The 18,650-nt window shown below is 41.0% G+C and overlaps 3 protein-coding genes and 1 long non-coding RNA gene across 8 annotated transcripts in view; 3 read left to right on the top strand and 1 right to left on the bottom strand.

Annotated features, from left to right (window-relative positions):
* The window catches only part of LOC133482557 (inositol-trisphosphate 3-kinase A-like), a 32,599-nt gene extending 28,416 nt beyond the window's left edge, over nt 1–4,183 (top strand). For both annotated transcript variants that reach the window (XM_061782820.1, XM_061782821.1), the window contains 2 exons: nt 836–907; nt 2,881–4,183. In XM_061782820.1, coding sequence (XP_061638804.1) covers nt 836–907; nt 2,881–3,090 — 282 coding nt within the window. In that variant the 3' untranslated portion in view covers nt 3,091–4,183. The remainder of the gene's footprint in view (nt 1–835; nt 908–2,880) is intronic.
* Nucleotides 4,184–4,945: 762 nt separating this feature from the next.
* Nucleotides 4,946–13,475, bottom strand: actmap (actin maturation protease). 2 transcript variants are annotated; one of them, XM_061782826.1, is made up of 7 exons: nt 13,216–13,475; nt 12,820–13,007; nt 8,597–8,665; nt 8,308–8,426; nt 6,820–6,949; nt 6,475–6,545; nt 4,946–5,952 (listed from the first exon to the last, which is right to left on the bottom strand). In XM_061782826.1, exons 2-7 carry the CDS (start codon nt 12,993–12,995, stop codon nt 5,540–5,542), a joined length of 978 nt encoding a protein of 325 aa, XP_061638810.1. In that variant the 5' UTR covers nt 12,996–13,007; nt 13,216–13,475; the 3' UTR covers nt 4,946–5,539. The 2 variants fall into 2 exon arrangements, with proteins under 2 accessions (XP_061638810.1, XP_061638811.1); XM_061782827.1 differs by having other exon boundaries at nt 12,820–13,475.
* On the top strand, nt 5,825–6,781 carry LOC133482563 (uncharacterized). Its single transcript, XR_009789836.1, has 3 exons — nt 5,825–5,961; nt 6,480–6,564; nt 6,645–6,781. It is a non-coding gene; the product is annotated as an uncharacterized LOC133482563 (long non-coding RNA).
* On the top strand, nt 6,971–17,662 carry snrpa (small nuclear ribonucleoprotein polypeptide A). Of its 3 annotated transcripts, none has more exons than XM_061782832.1 (7): nt 6,971–8,392; nt 13,893–13,965; nt 14,712–14,884; nt 14,973–15,140; nt 15,242–15,406; nt 17,116–17,198; nt 17,281–17,662. In XM_061782832.1, the coding sequence occupies exons 2-7, from the start codon at nt 13,893–13,895 to the stop codon at nt 17,438–17,440; spliced, it is 822 nt and encodes a 273-aa protein (XP_061638816.1). In that variant the 5' UTR covers nt 6,971–8,392; the 3' UTR covers nt 17,441–17,662. The 3 variants fall into 3 exon arrangements, with proteins under 3 accessions (XP_061638816.1, XP_061638815.1, XP_061638817.1); XM_061782831.1 differs by lacking the exon at nt 6,971–8,392 and adding an exon at nt 13,529–13,612; XM_061782833.1 differs by lacking the exon at nt 6,971–8,392 and adding an exon at nt 13,703–13,727.
* The last annotated feature ends 988 nt before the right edge of the window (nt 17,663–18,650 follow it).

An 18,650-nucleotide genomic window follows, 5' to 3' on the forward strand; every position in this document is an offset into this window, starting at 1 on the left:
GCGGCCCTATTCTTAATCATGTTACAAATCTAAAAAACAAAAGGTTAACCATGGTAAAATAAGCTACGACAAAGTCAAACTACTCTTTGAGACAGACTTAATGGAGAGGGAATAGGCAAGTGTTTACAGTGCAACACTGTCATCTATTGGCTTTTTGTAGGAATTGTATGTCTGTCATGGGATCAGTATATGTACCGTTAAGACCAGACCATGCCCCTTTATGGTGGCTGGGAAGGATAAACAATATTGCAAAAGTAAAAACAATTGTCAAATATTTTAAAATGTTAGGTTTTATTCTTTAGTTGTGTCAACCAAGTGAGATGTTCCTTATGCACATAGCGTGTTTTCAATGGCTGTTGGGCTTTGCACTGTTAAATTTCCTGTGCCTAAACCTTCTCTTGGGTTCGCCATTTGTAAATTTGTTGAACTGTGATTGGCTGGCGACCAGTTTAGGGTGTGTTTTATTTTCCTGGGGGGGGGGGGGGTTGTTATACTTTTCAGCCACCCATACCGTTATGTCAAAGTAAACTTTATTTTCTGTTCTTTGTTTATCGTTACACTTTTACTCTTTGCCATTGCCGATGCCCTTCTGTGATGGCATCACAAAAAAAAAAAAAAAAAAAAAAAGACACTATGGTCTCATCTCACAGGAAGATAGATGGGTTTTAGTCTTTTCTTTTGAGGCATGTTTTTTTTCCCCCAAAATTTTCAAATGGTACCACTTTTGGAGCATTGGACTTTGGAGGTTCCATCATATACTGTGTAAAGAAATACGCATAGCGGTCAGTCAAACTCCATTTCAAGGCGTTTGTTCTTTTTCCTTCCTTTCATTTAGAAGCTGTACCTGCAGCGACTGGAGGAGCTGCGGTCAGTGCTGGAGCAGTCACATTTCTTCAAAACCCACGAGGTAACACACACACATATATATAAACACACAAACAAGTATTCCGAAACAAACTTGTCGACTGAGTTTTGAGATTTGGCGAGATTTCACCATGAGTTGCTTCCATGCTGTCTATGTCTATCGCTCACAGTGGCAGGACGTAACGTAGTTTAAGAGTACTGAGTTACTGCACTTAAAGCAGATTTTGAAGGTACTGTGGTGCCTTGACTTTACGTTGTAATTTGTTCCGTGACCACGCTCATAACTCAATGTCGTATCTCAAATCATCTTTTCCCATTTAAATGAATGGAAATGCCATTAATCTGTTCCAGCACCACAAAAACTAACCCACAAATAATTTTGTAACGTGTCTTTGAAAAGAAAAATGGCACTGCAGTATTTTAAGTCGAGGTACCACTATATCTGTACTTTGAGTATTTATTTTGTACTTTTATGCCTTTCATTTGAAAGCAGATATCAATACTTTCTACTCCTTACTTGGTCAAAATAGGCTTGTTTACTAGTCGTCGAGATCTTGATTGACGGAGGAAACAGATTCAGATAAGCAAGATATTCCCCATGAATGGCCTAATTGAGGACACATGTTTAATATTGTCGGGTTTAAGCATGATTCTTGAGTCTTCTGGCCTTCAAAAATGATCTATCCAATCTGAAAAAAAGCACATAAAGTACAAGTAAGGTGAATTTTTTTTCAGTTATCCTTAGCTAATTTTGCATTTTCTGTTACTCTATTTATAACATTAGCAAAGCTATGGGAACACGTTTTGATAGTAAGTTGAGTCAATGCCTGCTAGCTCTTGGTTAAAAAACGAAAATGGGACATGATTCCCCCCATCTTCTCTGTACAAGCACTATATATTGTAAGTTAATAAAAGAAGGAAACTATTTGGTATGCAGACCTTTTTTCTTTTGTGCCAAGTGATCAAAACAGGTACAGTGGTGCCTTGAGATAGGAGTAACCCAACTTTTGAATTCGAGATATGTGCCTTTGCTGGGCTGATGTTTTTGCTTTGACATGCGGGCAAAACTTTGAGATACGAACGGAACGCTATGTGGTGGCAGTGAACTGAACTTAACTCACTTCACAACAAGCAGGAGTTTGGCAGATAATGAACAGTTCTTTTAAAAAAGAGGCTTCAAGCTGTTGATGCCACTTCCAGTTGTTAAGAGTTGTTACAGGTTGTGTATTTAAAACAACCACATATCTTTGGCTTCGTAAAGTCCGTTTAGTCTTAGTTTAATCTTAAAAACAACAATGCAAAATGTTATAAACGAGCTAACAAATAGTATAGGTGTGTGGCCCACCAACCGTACTTTGCCCAGGCGTGCTGTAAATCTGTAAATTCATCCATGAGGGTTGGGGGAAAAAAATGACCTCAAACAACAACCTGTGGTGCTCATTTGAGAACCAAGCCAAATTTTGTTATGTGCACTCCGGAAGATAATAATACTCACAGGCAAACATTTATCCTTTGTGATTTACTGAGGAGTGACCGTACCCATGTATATCCATATATCTGTATTATACTGCCCTCAGGTGGCCCAGTTGCACACCAGAAGGAGCAATGCAATGTCCACTGAATTGAAGCAAAAAAAGTGACAAAATGTTTGTCATTACAGTATGTTTTTATAAAGTACAATTATTATAGAGCATTATTTTTCTCATTAAGAAACACTTCACAAACATTTTTGTCAAGTTTTTTTTGGAGAAGGCTCGAACAGATCTAATGGCATTTTCATTCATTTGAATGGGGAAAGATGATTTGAGTGTGTTTGTAGTTATAAGTGTATACACAGAACAAATTAAACTATCAAGGCACAACTGTATTGTATATATTTGGTAGTTTTACTTTTATGCATTTCAGTCTGTTTTATTTTATTGTATTTATTTTTTAGGCGTATAATCAGTACTTCTACTTTTACCATACTATTATTTTTACAGCGTGTGAGTACCTTACCCTCCTCTGATTTTTCAGGTGGTGGGCAGCTCTCTGCTGTTTGTGCACGACGCCTCGGGGAAGGCCCGCGTGTGGATGATCGACTTTGGCAAGACGGTGCCTCTGCCCGGCCACGGGACCCTAGACCACCGGACCCCCTGGGTGGAGGGCAACCAGGAGGACGGCTACATGTGGGGGCTGGACAACCTCATAGACATCTTCGGCTCCATGCTGGCTCAGGCGCCCTGAGCCAGTGACCGTCGAAACTTCTCGATGGAAAAAATAGAAGAGGTGGAGATTACGGACTCACTCCACTTAATGCAAGATAGGACTTTTATGGCTAAGTGGATTCCAGACTTGTTCTTCACGTAGTCGACATGAGGCCGCTTGTCACCTCCTCTGAGGTTATTTTGCCTGGTTTCATGGTTTGCATTTAAATACTCGGCAACACTAAAACACTGGTTATTCAACTAAGTGTCAACCAACTTGTGTAAATACAAATTTATTTAATTTTTCTGGCCTTTATATAACCCGCTTACCTTCCTTGTACAATTTCTATGCCTACATTTGTAAAAGAAAGACCAATTCTGCTATTTTTCCTTCCTCCTTGAACCGTCTTTATAGAGCAATTATGAGTGGGATTCCATTTTTTTGTCTTCACGGATCGAAAACCTGTTTGGAACTTGTTGAACTATGCATCCTCATGAAAGCCATCGATCAAAATGAGCCGTGCCTCAAACTTTAAGCTTGGAAGCAGCATTCCCATTGGATTTACACACACACACACACCCTTAAGAACTGAAACTTCTTAAACTGATGGAGCCATATAAAAGGTTAAAGGAACATTTAAAACTGGAACCAGCTGATTAAAGTGATCCCTTTTCTAATTTTTCACCGTCTTTTATCTTGATCTTTAAACTGCACAATGGGTTTACTGTTCTGTATGCGGAAAATGACAGCAATAGCTTTATGCACGGTTAAAAATGAATGTCTGCTGCTGTTTGATTGAAGTGCGATAGTAGATGACCTTGTCTTTGACCGTGTGTGTGCTGATGTCACACAAAGGAAATCAGTCATCTCTGAAAAGTCAACATTGACTTGTTTACAAAGTATTATACTACTTCTATCCAAGTATAAGAGCTAACAGGTTCTTTTTTCCCCTCCTCCTCCTTACTGGGTTCTTTGTAACATGAGGAAACTGGATATAATAATGTTTATATTCAATAAGCACAAATGTATTTTTAAGCAGAGAAACTGCAGCAACAGGTTACATTTACTATGGAATCTTTGCTTTTTTTGCCATGAAGGTAACGGATTGCAATAAACTGGAAATAAGACTTCAGAGTGGATTTTTCTTTTACATTGGTGAATTTAGTTTTAATTCCATACAGTGCAGGAAATAATTATTGGATTCCGTTGAATTTGTTAGTTGCTCATTTACAAAATGAACAGTGTAGCATTTTATTGAGTAATAGACATCCGTTTATATATATATATGTCTACGGTATAAAATGTCTACTTTCTTGAGTGAAATAAGTATTTGAGCCCCAACAACTCAGCTAGAATTCTAGCTCCCACAGTTTGGCTGGTGCTCATGTGGCTCTCAGCCATGCACTATCAACCAATTACCAAGACTCCTGATCTCAACTGCCTATGTGAATAAAGCAGACCTGTTCTAGGAATCCATTTCCTTACCTTCGAATTGCACTGACCTGTTACCCCAGAAAAGCACCTTATTCGTAATGTGTACCCACGACTGCGCAACAAATGACTGACACCTCATAAGTCACAACTGCTGTCTCTGATTTTTTGTTTTTCCTGGACCGCAGTGAGTTCTTGTATATCAAATTAGAGGCACGAGATGCGGCCACAGATGGCCGATTTTTCTCACGCATCATATTTACCATGTACTTCTGTAAAGTCATAATGGCTGTTTTAACAAATATGAGAAAATTATTTTTTTGGGGGGGGCGGGGGGATTGTAAACTCCCCTTTACTGTTAGCTAATTTAACATGTTTCATTTGTCAGTTTACAACATTAGCAAAGCTATGCGAACAAGTTGTTTTGATAGCGTCAAAGTTGAGTCAGTCCTAGTGTCACATGTGACATGCAATGTGATTTTATTTATTTTTTTCAGTACAAGCACTATGTAGGTTTACAAAAGGTACTGCATATAACTAAAATAAATCATTACTATTGTACTGAAATACATTTTTAAGTACAGTACTTTTTAACAAGTATCAAATTACAGTACAAGTACAAATTAGCATGGCATTGCTATTGCTAGCACGTTCAAAATGGTGACCGAAGAAATAAAATGATTGACAGTGTACAAAAAGAGGTAAATGCTCACATTTCTGTCCAACGCTATTAAAACGTCTACTCTGAAATAAGAAAAAAGCACAACAATCTGCAGCATGCTTAAACCAATAATCATCATCATCTTCCTCAACTCTGCTAGGCACCATGTGGTGGAAAGAAAAAAAAAAAGAGGGAAAGTGAACTTTGTTTAAACGTGTCCACACTGGGTTTGGATTACAAAAAAAAACACCCACACAAAAAAAGAAGCCAAACAGGAAGTTTGATACTTAGGTTAAAACCAGAAGATATATCTGTACTTCTGCTTAAGTACAGTGTGTATCAGAGAAAGAGGTACTTTTGCCATGTCAATATTTCAGCATCGTGAACCAAACTCCATCACTGCTGGCAATTTAAAAATGTCTTCTTCGTTGACTGAAGCATGCGATGTTGTTTGTGTGCGCCACTATCACACTCTGTACTTATGTGCAGTAAAACAGCCTGACCAGCCAAACCGGCTTCCATGCCACCTTGGGGAAGCACATACTGTGTTCCGTCGCCGCATCTCTGCGGGTCCATCCCCTTCAGCTGCTCGTTGCTACGGGCAACGCTGTCCAGACTCCACAGTTGGTAGCGCAGACTTTTGCCCTGTTTGGCCAGGATGTAAACCTCTCTGAAAATGGAGATGTTTGCAGCGGGACATGACGTGGAGTAAGAGCTGGAGTCCCTTCTCAGGTGAATCCACGGCAGAGTGAGGTCGGGCTGAGTGGACTCGGTGTCCAAGCCCCCCTGGTCAACACCCAGGAGAACACCTGGGGAAGGTAAAGAAAGTGGTGGGTGGTCTCTGCCGGCCTAAACAATACCCAACATGCTATTAACTTCTTTTGTAGAGTTTCTCTTGGCTAAACTGCTTCCAGTACAGATGTATGAAGATGTTAGATTTTTTTATTAGTGCAATCACATTTTCACCTCTGTGTTGCTATGTCAATCTAATCTGCCCAGAGCCTTCTGAATCAGTTGTGGTGGCAAATCTAACTGTATTAGCAATGGGACTGTTTCTTTAACCAATCAAATTACAAATTCGTCCTCAGAGACATCAGCATTTTTACATCCTCTGATTCGTTGGTCTGAGTAAAACTTGTTACAGCCAACTTCGACTTGCAAAACACACCTGTAGCGATCTGCACACACTAAAGGATTTGATAATCACTATGATGACTATGATGTATTAATTTAATTGTTTTACTTTTTTTTTTTTTTTTTTTACAAATGTTTTTGTCACATTATCAAATACATAATTTGGTCGACATAATAATTTGGCCTCCATGTTTTACCTGAGGCCACGGCCCAGTGTGCCCTGTGGCCGCCGCGCTGGCAGGGCTCGTGGTTGTAGTCTTCATCATATCTGGATGGCAAGTGTCAAGGTACACATTTGCTTGTTTCAAATACGCTTTAAAGGGAACATATTATATGAAAAACGTTTTAATTGTTTGTATACAAATAGTTGGGTCACTGGAGTGCCTGCTGGGAGAGGCTCCAGTTCAAGCGCGACTCTAATGAGGACAAGAGCTATATAGAAAGTGGATGGATATATATGTCTCCTTTAAGGTATGCACACTACACATATACTGTAATGTTTATTGATTGATTGATTGATTTTTTTTTTTTTAAATGGATACGGGATGAGAACAGGCTGTCTGCTCCATAAGTGTGCGACGAGCTTGGTGGCGTTGTTGCCACTCAAACCACCTGACAACAGCTCCGCTTTGCATCCACACACCTCCTCGGCCAACAACGCCATGTTTCTAGCTGACAAAGAAAAGTACAGGGGGCGTCAGGGACATACAGGAGTTTAGGATTACCTCTCACACACACACAACTGAAAAGCTCTCACACGCTAATGATTTTTCCCCCCACTCACACCAACTACTGAAACGCTCTGTACACACTACTGAAAGACTCTCACAGTCTCACTTGAAATGCTTTCACTCTAAGGATTTTTTTTCCACTCACACATTAAAACACTCTCACAGGCAATATTTAAACACTCAACACACTACTGAAACACTCTCTTACGCACTGCTGGAACGCGTCTGTACACAATTCTGAAACTCTCATGTCCTGAAACGCTCACACACTACTGAAATGTTTTCGTACACTACTAAAAACGCTCCCTTATACACTGCTGAAATACTCATTGACACTGATTTTTATCTCTCGCTCAAACACACTTCTAACCCGCTCTCACACACCCTACTGAAACACTCTCATACACACTACTGAAATGCTCTCATGATCACTAGAGAAACACTCTCGAACATACTGTTGAATTGCTCTCATACACAGTACTGAAACACATACACACTACTAAAACGCTCGCATTCGCACTACTGAAACGCTTTCGTACACGCCACTAAAACGCTCTTATACAAATTACTGAAACACTCACGGACACACACACACACGCACAACTGAAATACTCTCAAAAGCTCCTGAAACTCAAACACACACGATTAAAATTTAAATGCTCTCATACACCCTACTGAAACGCTGTCATAAGATTATACAGTACTGAAACTCATTCACACACACTCAAAATCTTTCAGAAACCTTACTAAAACACTCTCATTGACACAACTGAAACTCTCACACACTATTTAAATACTCACACTCTACTGAAACAATGTCTCTCTCACACACACACACACACACACACACACACACTATTGAAATACTCATAGACACAACTGAAACGCTCGTATACACACACTTGCAAAGCTGACACATCTCACACATACTAGTGAAACTTCTATTTCAGCTGTGAATGAGGGCATTCCACTTGTGCGTGTAAGAGCACTTCAGCAGTGTGTAAGAGAGCGTTTAAGTTGCTGGGGAGTATGAGGGTTTCAGTGCTGTGTGAGTGTTTCAGTAGTGCATATGAGTACATTTCAGTAGTGTGTGTGAGAGCATTTCAGTAGTGAGTGAGAGCGTTTCCCGTGTGTGTCACTGTTTCAGGAAGTAGTGTGTGAGAGTGTTCCAGCAGTGTGTATGAAAGCATTTCAAGTGAGCATGTGAGAGCATTTCTGTAGTCTGTTTGAGAGTGTTTCAGTTGTTTTGATGAGAGGTAATCCTGAAACTCATGCGCACTCCCTTTTTATCTTGTTTACCTGAGAACATTTCACCCTGCGCTGTGAAGCCTCGGCCAAGCGCAGCCTGAACCACGGCATCCATGTCAACGGACGGCTGCAGCAGGTGAGCAGCCATCCACAAGGCCACCAGGCCGCACCTACAAGATAAACAGAATAACACAGTCGGCTTACGGTCACACCCTGGCAAATACAGTATGCCGAATAATGACGTCCACATGAAAGTATTTTGAGAGTTTCCAGTGTTAGATAAGTATGCTATCAATCAAAGGCAGAGCATGACGGGACTTGACGAGCGTTGCACACTTACTGTGGGCCGTCTTGGATGAGAGAAGGCACGTACGTGTTTACCAGAGTCCAGTGGAGAGCTCGGCTGAAACTGAAGCACACGACATGCAAATTACACTTTACTATTCAATTGCTACTTTTATGCACAGGGAAAGAGTTACACTAAAATACTCAAGCAAAAATAAATAAATACATTGAATTTAAATGAATGCAGAGGAAACCCACAACAATAAAAAAGTTAGAATGTAATAACAAAAACTCATTCATAATAATAATAATAATAATAAAATTGGGTGTTTTGAAATACTGTTTCTTTATTCTTGTATATTTCTTACACAATAATAAAGAAACTTAGATGGGACTTAAAAATCATAAAGAGCACATGACATTTGTGCTTGAGTAACAATAATAATAATAATATCCATCCATTTTCCGTACTGCTTATCCTCAGTAGGGTCGCGGGCGTGCTGGAGCCTATCCCAGCTGACTCTGGGCGAGAGGCATGGTACACCCTGAACTGGTCGCCAGCCAATCGCAGGGCACATATAAACAAACAACCATTCACACTCACATTCACATATATGGGCAATTTAGAGTTCTCAATTAACCTACCATGCATGTTTTTGGGATGTGCAAGGAAACCAGAGTACCTGAAGAAAACCCACGCAGGCATGGAGAGAACATGCAAACTCCACACAGGCAAAAGGCAGGATTTGAAAGCGGGTCCTCAGTACTGTGAAGTGGATGTGGTAACCAGTTGTCCACCGTCCCGCCTATTATTAATGTTGTTATAAACCAATTTGTATATGCGAGTATCATCTTCTTTTCCTTTCGGTTTATCCCGAAGCTCTCTTGCCTGGCAGCTCCATCCTCATCATCCTTCTACCAATATACTCACTCTCTCTCCTTTCCTCTCTCGCCATACCATCGAAGTCTTCTCTCTCTAACTTTGTCTCCAAAATGTCTAACCTCGGCTGTCCCTCTGATGCGCTCATTTCTAATTTTATCCAACCTGGTCACGCCGAGAGAGAACCGCAACATCTTCATTTCCGCCACCTCCAGCTCTGCTTCCTGTTGTCTCTTAAGTGCCACTGTCTCTAATCCGTACATCATGGCTGGCCTCACCACTGTTTTATAAACTTTGCCCTTCATCCTAGCAGAGACTCTTCTGTCACATAACACACCTGACACCTTCCTCCACCCGTTCCAACCTGCTTGGACCAGTTTCTTCACTTCCTGACCACACTCACTCTGGACGGTTGACCCCAAGTATCTAAAGTCCTCCACCCTTGCTATCTCTTCTCCCTGTAGCCTCACTCTTCCCCCACCACCCCTCTCATTCATGCACATATATTCTGTTTTACTTCGGCTAATCTTCATTCCTGTCCTTTCCAGTGCATGCCTCCATCTTTCTAACTGTTCCTCCACCTGCTCCCTGCTTTCACTGCAGCTCACAATGTCATTTCCGAACATCATGGTCCATGTGGATTCCATTCTAACCTCATCTGTCAGCCTATCCATCACCACTGCAAACAGGAAGGGGCTCAGGGCTGATCCTTGATGCAGTCCCACCACCACCTTCAATTCGTCTGCCACACCTACAGCACACCTCACCACTGTTCTGCTGCCCTCGTACATGTCCTGTATTATTCTAACATACTTCTCTGCCAATCCACTTCCGCATGCACTACCACAGTTCCTCTCTGGGTACAATGTCATAGGCTTTCTCTAGATCTACAAAGACACAATGTAGCTCCTTCTGACCTTCTCTGTACTTCCTCATCAACACCCTCAAGGCAAATAATGCATCTGTGGTACTCTTTCTAGGCATGAAACCATACTGTTGCTAGCAAAAACTCACTTCTGTCCTGAGTCTAGCCTCCACTACTCTTTCTCATAACTTCATTGTGTAGCTCATCAACTTTATTCTGCTATAGATCCCACAGCGCTGCACATCACCCTTGTTCTTAAAAATGGGAACCCGCACACTTTTCCTCCATTCCTCAGGCATTTTCTCTCCTGCGAGAATTCTGTTGAACGAGCTGGTTAAAAACTCCACAGCCACCTCTCCTAGATGCTTCCATACCTCCACAGGTATGTCATCAGTATATTCTTCCCATCTATCCAGCACACTATTGGCACCAGTCAACACATTTCCATCGCTATCCTTAATCAACCGAACCTGCTGCACATCTCTATCCCTCTGTCTGGCCAACCTGTATAGAGCTTTCTCTCCTTCTTTCGTGTCCAACCTGGCATACATGTCATCATATGCCTCTTGTTTGGCCTTTGTCACCTCTACCTCCACCCTACATCACATCTCCATGTATTCCTTTCTCCTCTCCTCAGTCCTCTCAGTGTTAACCTTCTTCTTAGCTAACCTCTTTCCTTGTATGATTTCCTGTACTTTGAGGTTCCACCACCAAGTCTCATTCCCCCTTTTCCTACCAAAAGATACACCAAGTACTCTCCTGCCTGTCTTTCTGATCAACTTGGCTGTAGTGGTCCAGTCTTTTGGAAGCGCCTCCTGTCCACCGAGAGCCTGTCTCACCTCTTCTCGAAAACCCGCACAACACTGTTCCTTTCTCAGCTTCCACCACACGGTTCTCTCCTCTGCCTTTGTCTTCTTAGTCTTCTTCCCCACCACCAGAGTCATCTTACACACCACCCTCCTATGCTGTCTAGTCACACTCTCCCCTACCACTACCTTACAGTCAGTAACCTCCTTCAGATTTAATCATCATCTGCTCAAGATGTAATTCACCTGCATGTTTCTACCTCTGCTCTTGTAGGTCACCCTATGTTCCTGCTTCTTCTGAAAGAACGTGTTCACTATAGCCATCTCCATCCTTTTCGCAAAGTCTACCAGCATCTGTCCCTCCAAGTTCCTTTCCTGGATGCCAAACTTACTCATCACTTCTTCATCACCCCTTTTTCCTTCACCAACACATCCATTACAATCTGCACCAATCACGACACTCTCTCTCTGTCTGGGATGCTCAGAAAGACTTTGTCTTGCTACTTCCAGAATTTCTCTTTCACCTCTAGGTCACATCCTACCTGTGGGGTATAGCCACTAATTACATTATACACAATATCCTCAATAACGGCATGGTGGATGACTGGTTAGCACATCTACCTCACAGTTCTGATGAGCCAAGTTCAAATCTGGTCACGCCTTTGTGGCGTTTGCATGTTCTCCTTGTGCCTGTGTGGGTTTTCTCCAGGTATTCTGGTTTCCTCCAACATCCCCCAAACATGCATGGTAGGTTGATTGAAGACTCTAAATTGCCCGTAGGTGTGAATTTGTCTGTGAATGGTTCTTTGTTTATATGTGCCCTGCGATTGCCTGGCGACCAGTTCAGGGTGTACCCCCGCCTCTCGCCCACAGTTAGCTGGGATAGGCTCCAGCATACCCGCGACACTAGTGAGGATAAGCGGTGTAGAAAATGGATGGATGGAAAGATAGCCCCTACTCAATTTCTCTTCCCATCTACACCATGATAAGATAATTTGAACCCTGCTCCTAAACTTCTTCCCTTACTGCCTTTCCACCTGGTCTGCTGGACACACAATATATTAACCTTTCTCCTAATCATCATGTCAACCAACTCCTGAGCTTTTCCTGTCATAGTCCCAACATTCAAAGTCCCCACATTCAGTTCTAGGCTCTGTGATTTCCTTTTCTCGCTCTGCTAAGAACCCACTTTCCACCTCTCCTTCGTCTTCATCCACAGGAGCTGAATTTTCACCGGCGCCCTGTAGAATGTTGTTAAGCCGGGCCACGACCGATCCGGTATGGAATTGTTTGGATGAACGCTCATATTTGTTTGGCAAAGTTTTAAGCCGGATGCCCTTCCTGCCACAACTCCCTGCATTTATCTGGACTTGGGACCGACCTGCAGTTTGCACTGGCTTGTGCCTTCCATACGGCTGCATTGTGAATGCTAGTCTAAATTAAAATGAATTATAAAATTTGCCTGACAACCACTTTCTTCTAATTTCAATTGAGTGAATCTAATTTATATTCACACGAATTATTACACTGTTTTAATAATAATTATGCATTAAAAATACGTGAATGACATCATTTTAAAATTACGTAATTCATTGTTTGCAATATGACAAATGACATGTTGTTGTGCCTGCTCGTGATAATTTACAATCAGATGGATGCATGCATGCAAGTGATCTTAATCTCATGCGATACATTCAACTGGATGGTGCTCATTATTCATCTGTCACCTGCTCTCCCTCTGCCGAATGAGCAGGAGGGGCTCCGTGTTGTCTCCTTCCACTGGGCTGCGACTGCCTCCTATCGTCTGATACAACTTCTTCTTTTTGTCTGCTGGGTGTAGAGGTGCTGGTGGTGGAGGTGGAAGAGGAGGTGGTTGAAGAGAGGGCACGGGGCACCCGGACATTTTCCCAATGTCCTGTCAGAGCACAGTGACGCTCGGTTTGATAGTACTACACAAAACAATCGCACACCCCTTTTACTACTGCATCGAGTACTACAGTTAAGAAGTTCGTTACTACATGGTAACTGAGTTGAAATGCAGGTGTGGTAATCTTCAATTAATGACAATAATATACTAGGATAATTAGCATGTTTTGTCTCACATTGATTGGTAGTATACTCACTTTTGGACTCGCTTAGCTAGCGCGCGAAACCGGTGTTTATAACCATATTTGGCAACGGCTAACTTTCTTCTTTGTGTGTTAAGGGGGGTTGTTTCGCCAAACCTACACTTGGTCGACCCCTATAGGAAAGCCCTGTAATTTAATTTTTTAAAATATTTACGGAACAGTAGTCTTGCTAAGAGCTCATTTTTAAACATTGTGTTGTAATACGTTATTGTTTTGTATTAAAATATCAGATACAACTACTTGCTTTGTACTGTAGTATACGACCCGGAAAGTACGCCCAAAGGTGGCGGTATTGCACTGAAATAAAGGACGAAGAAGAACTGTGAGTTTTTTTTTTATTTTATCGCGAGATTTGAGCACGGGCTTCTCCGCTTTTCATTCAACATCCAAGGTAGGTGCTGCTTCGCTTTAATGAATCTTGATTTTTTTTTTCTCTATAAAAGTTATGTTCATTGCAGGTTTAAGTGCGGACGTTTAGTTTTTTTTTTAAATTGTCTCAAGTGAAGGTGTGTGTGAAGCTCTTTTGCTTAATAATGTGTTAGAAGAATTAGCTTATTGACGAACAACCCCACGCCGTTCAAATGGCTGTTGCTAATGCTAACTCTTCATCCAATTTAGTTGTTGGTTTCTTCAATAATACCACTTCCAATGTGTCCTTTTCAACTTTTTAGATGGCCACGACGGAGGTTCGGCTCAATCACACGATCTACATCAACAATTTGAACGAGAAAATTAAGAAAGATGGTGAGTACCGCCGTGCACTTTTAACACCAGGCGTGCAGCAGTCCACAATGTTCTTAATTCGTTACTTTTACTTTTATTTTTTTGAGCATACGTACTAGTTTATACAGCGTTAGCTGTTCTATGCAATTAAAATGGAGGAACTGTAATACACAATGAACTCATTTTTCTGACGCGTATCTACAACAAATGGTGAAAACTGGTTAGCTGTTGTCTTAAGATTAGGTCCATCTCTCCATTTTCTGTTGCGCGTGTCCTTATTAGGGTTATGGATCAGATGGAGTCTTTCCCAGCAGGCAAGAGGCCGGGCACAACCTGGACTGGTCCCGAGTCAAATGCAGGACATATAGACAAACAACCAAACAACCATTCACCTTCACACCTATTGAAAATTTAACGTTTAACATATCTATGTTTTGGGTATGTGTAAAGAAGCACATAAGTTTGGGGAGAACATGCAAACTTCACACTGGAGGGATGGACATAAGATGCAAACTAAGAACCTTAGAACTGTGAGGCAGGCGCGTTACCTACCTACTTGCTCCCCTAATTAGTTAATCCCAAAGTATCAATTTCTCACAAACTGTCCATCCACTGGATGGATGTATTTAAGATGTTAAAAAGGAAACTATTATTTCACACTAGTTACTGAATTGGAGTAGACTTCATCTACAAAGATGTGCAATGTAAATTATACTGTATCTCTTTCCACCCCCCCCCCCCCCCCCCCCCCCCCCCCCCCCCCCCAGAGTTGAAGAAGTCTCTGTATGCCATCTTCTCACAGTTTGGCCAGATTCTGGACATCTTGGTGGCACGTACTTTGAAAATGAAGGGTCAGGCCTTTGTCATCTTCAAAGAGGTGAACAGTGCCTCCAATGCGCTCAGATCCATGCAGGGATTCCCATTCTATGACAAACCCATGGTATGTCCATGTAATTTTTTTTGTATTCATCTCCTATTCCCCTTTTAAAAGCCTTTACGGACATGTTCTGGATCAACTCTTCCCACAGCGCATCCAGTATGCCAATCAAGATTCGGACATCATTGCCAAAATGAAAGGCACTTATGTAGAGCGCGATCGTAAGAAGGAGAAGAAGAAGCCCGTAAAGCCAGAGTCGAGCGGTAACAAGAAGGCGTCGGCGGCCGCCATGGGTGGAGGCGTGCCTGGAGCCATGCCCGTAGGAGCACACAATTGCGTTTATTATGCATTTCATATTTATTATAGTCTACTGAAATACACAGCTGAGCAGTCACAACTGCTTTTTGACTTTCTCCACAGGGAATGCCTCAGATGAACCAGGGGGGCCGCATGATGCACATGCCAGGACAGCCTCCCTATATGCCCCCACCGGGCATGATGCCACCCCCTGGAATGGCGCCTGGTCAGATGCCCCCTGGTGGCATGGGTCATGGTCAGATGATGCCCGGACAGATGCCCCAGCAGGTATTGTCGTCTTTTAAAAAGCATTTGGTTGGTCTAAGGTTACAAAAGTGTATGTCACATTTCATTAAATGTGATAAGAATATTAAAAACTGCTCTTGTTGGACAGATTTTGTGCTGTAAATGTAAATCTCTCATCACATTATGTTGTACGTTTTGTTGCATTGTTTAAAATGCTTAAAGCAGGATGCACTCATTTGTTTTTTTTGTTTTTTAAATATCTTAAAAAGGGTTTCACCATATAATGCTATTACAAAGTACCCCAATACCTTGCTGACAAAAATTAACCTATACCAAATATTTTTAATACTGGTAATTCTGCGCAGCTTGGCAAAAAATAGGCTAAGCATCCTTGCTTCAAGCTGTTCAGTAGTCGCTCATGTAAAATATATTCACTATTTTTATGTGGAAAGAACGAAAGCCGAACGAGAGCGCTGCGGTACACTGTAGTGTACTTTATTCAGCCTCTGGAGTCCCCCATATAACAACAGTACGGCAAGCGCGAAGGATAACACCTGAAGCAGCTGGGGAAGACAAGTCTTATCCAAAATGAGCTACAACTCCCAGTTGAAGTTTGCAGTATGAATCTGACACCTAAAACAAAGAGAATTAAACATTGTACAGTATATTCAAGCACCAAAGTGTTCAACCAAACTACATAATTTCAACTGTTCCGACTGTTGGTCTGACATTAACCTCAGACCTTTTTTATTGTTGATCACCCTAAAACCATCAAACAAGGAAATGCCATTTGGCTATTTGTTCTTTGAAAAAGAAAATAAGTCACAACCCATTAAGTCCATTAACAGTAGCATTAAAATTAGTGCTCGGACTCTCCCCTTAAAAAAACCCAATCACTATTCGTATTGACGTTGACGAATGACTAGCCAATCACAAAGGAGTTGTTACTCTTTGTACTATTACTCTTTGTACTATTACAAAGAAATAGGCCAACAAATGAAAAATCCCATTTGATTATTTCCCTTACCTTGGCCACAGGTAGAATCCTGGGTCAGTTTTGTGCTCATCTGTGCCATAAATCTTCTAATCTTCTTTCCCCCCCCCCCCCAATAAACTTTATGGCGATATCGGTGACACTACAATGTGTACATGCGCAGAAGCGAAGTCAAAATGGCGGCGAAAGTCAACAAACTCATTGCAGCTCTTGCCAGATTAAATACGTACTTTGATTGGTTTTCATTTGAATGTGAAAATGATTCGGGATACATTTTGATTCGCTATTCAATCCTGATCCCCACTGATTCGTTCGTAGCACTAATTAAAATGCATACATGTCATCTTTTTAACATAACATACATTTAAGAGTATAAAATATAAAAACTGCACACACAACTTCAGTTCACACGTCATGTCTTTGTTTCTATTCATTTTATCTTCATCATCATAAATATATTCACATTTTAAATACATTTGATCATATTTACAGACATTTGGACAAATGTAAATCAAAGCATATGAATGATTAAAATGTATTTTATTTTTTCCTGCAAGTAATTTTCAAATGAATCCAGTAGCACAAAAGTTTTTCATGGACACTTCTTCCATATACTTACGATAAATGTATATTTATAGATTCCTAAGAAGGAGATTATGGCCAAATGCATCAATTTTAAAAAGACAGATGTGATAATGTGGGCAAGTTGTCACCATTGAGTTGTACACAGTGTTTATAACTACTTTTATACTTCCAGGAAAATCCTCCCAATCACATCCTCTTCCTCACCAACTTGCCCGAGGAGACCAACGAGCTCATGCTGTCCATGCTCTTCAACCAGTCAGTCAAAACATCTATTTTGCTGCCCACTTTTGTATTTATCCAGATGTTCAACACCAAGTGTCTGTCGTTTTGTCCTCAGATTCCCGGGATTCAAGGAAGTGCGCCTGGTGCCCGGCCGGCATGACATCGCCTTCGTGGAGTTTGACAACGACGTGCAGGCCGGCGCCGCACGAGACGCACTGCAAGGGTTCAAGATCACGCAGAGCAACGCCATGAAGATCTCCTTTGCCAAGAAATAGCACGTCTTTTTATCGCTCCCTCGCACAGGTCTGTTTATCGCTGGGACACAAACTGAGAATTTTTTTAATATGCCGTTTTCCCATTCCTTACTCTTAAGTGTTTGTTTTGTTTGGTTTGTGTGAAAGCATTGCACCCAGCGTCTGGTCAGACATCACACCTGGAGCTTCTTATTTTTTTGCAATAAAAACGAACTTTCTCAGAGAAAATGTTCTGCCTCATGACTTATCGTTGAGTGTTTTTTTTAGCCCAGCAGATGGAGCCATTGTCATGGTTATTGAGTTCAGCGTGACAGTGGGCTTCAACCTCCCACGCTGAAGGAAGGCAGTAAGTAATAATAATGTTATTACACTGCAAAAAATTACATTAATCATTTTCGAAGAATCATGCTTCATTTATATATGGTGGTAAAGTATCAATGGATTTAAAACCACAAAAAAAAGAATGGAATAAGCAATTTGGATGTCATCACATTGCACAACTTCATGAAACGGGACGCTTAGATCCCAATTTACAATAAGAGTACCCTTATGAAGGATTTATGAACTGGTTATTAGTTATGCTACAAACTAAATTGGTCGTTTGCAAAGCGTTTTACACTAAGTATCATCTAAAAAGTACTTGGCTCTCGAACAATGTAAATTACTGTAGTAGGACTAGGTGTTCATAAAAAAATAAGAGTTGTAAATTGAATTCTGTATTGTTAGCTACTATAACATGCACAGTTCATATATGAAGAATACTACTCAATGATTTAATTATATTGTATTGCTGGATACAAGTTTAAAAAAATTGTACTGAAATAAAAGTTTAAAAACCAAGTTATTCAAAGTTTATTGCAAATGTGTTGTACAAAAAACTACAATACAACTAAATTGTACAGGCAGTTTCATTTTTTCCCCCCGCATACCCCCACGTAGTTCCAGTACCACACTTTGAGAATCACTGAACTAAATGGACGGCGATCTCACTATACGCTACTGTTTATCCACAATTTTTAATCAAATCAAACTAGTTGTCTGATCTGGCGCTTTTTACAATGGCAAAAGGGTGACGATGTAATACTATCAAAACTTCATCAATTTTCAAAAAAGTAGACTGTACAGTTAATGGTGGATACACAGTTTGCTTGTTTCTGTTCTTACAAAATAACTATCACTGTTAAGGATTTGTAAAAACTAATCGGTAGCCAATTATTAAACCATCTATAAA

Source organism: Phyllopteryx taeniolatus, chromosome 8 (assembly GCF_024500385.1).
Source record: "Phyllopteryx taeniolatus isolate TA_2022b chromosome 8, UOR_Ptae_1.2, whole genome shotgun sequence".
Taxonomy (NCBI): domain Eukaryota; kingdom Metazoa; phylum Chordata; class Actinopteri; order Syngnathiformes; family Syngnathidae; genus Phyllopteryx; species Phyllopteryx taeniolatus.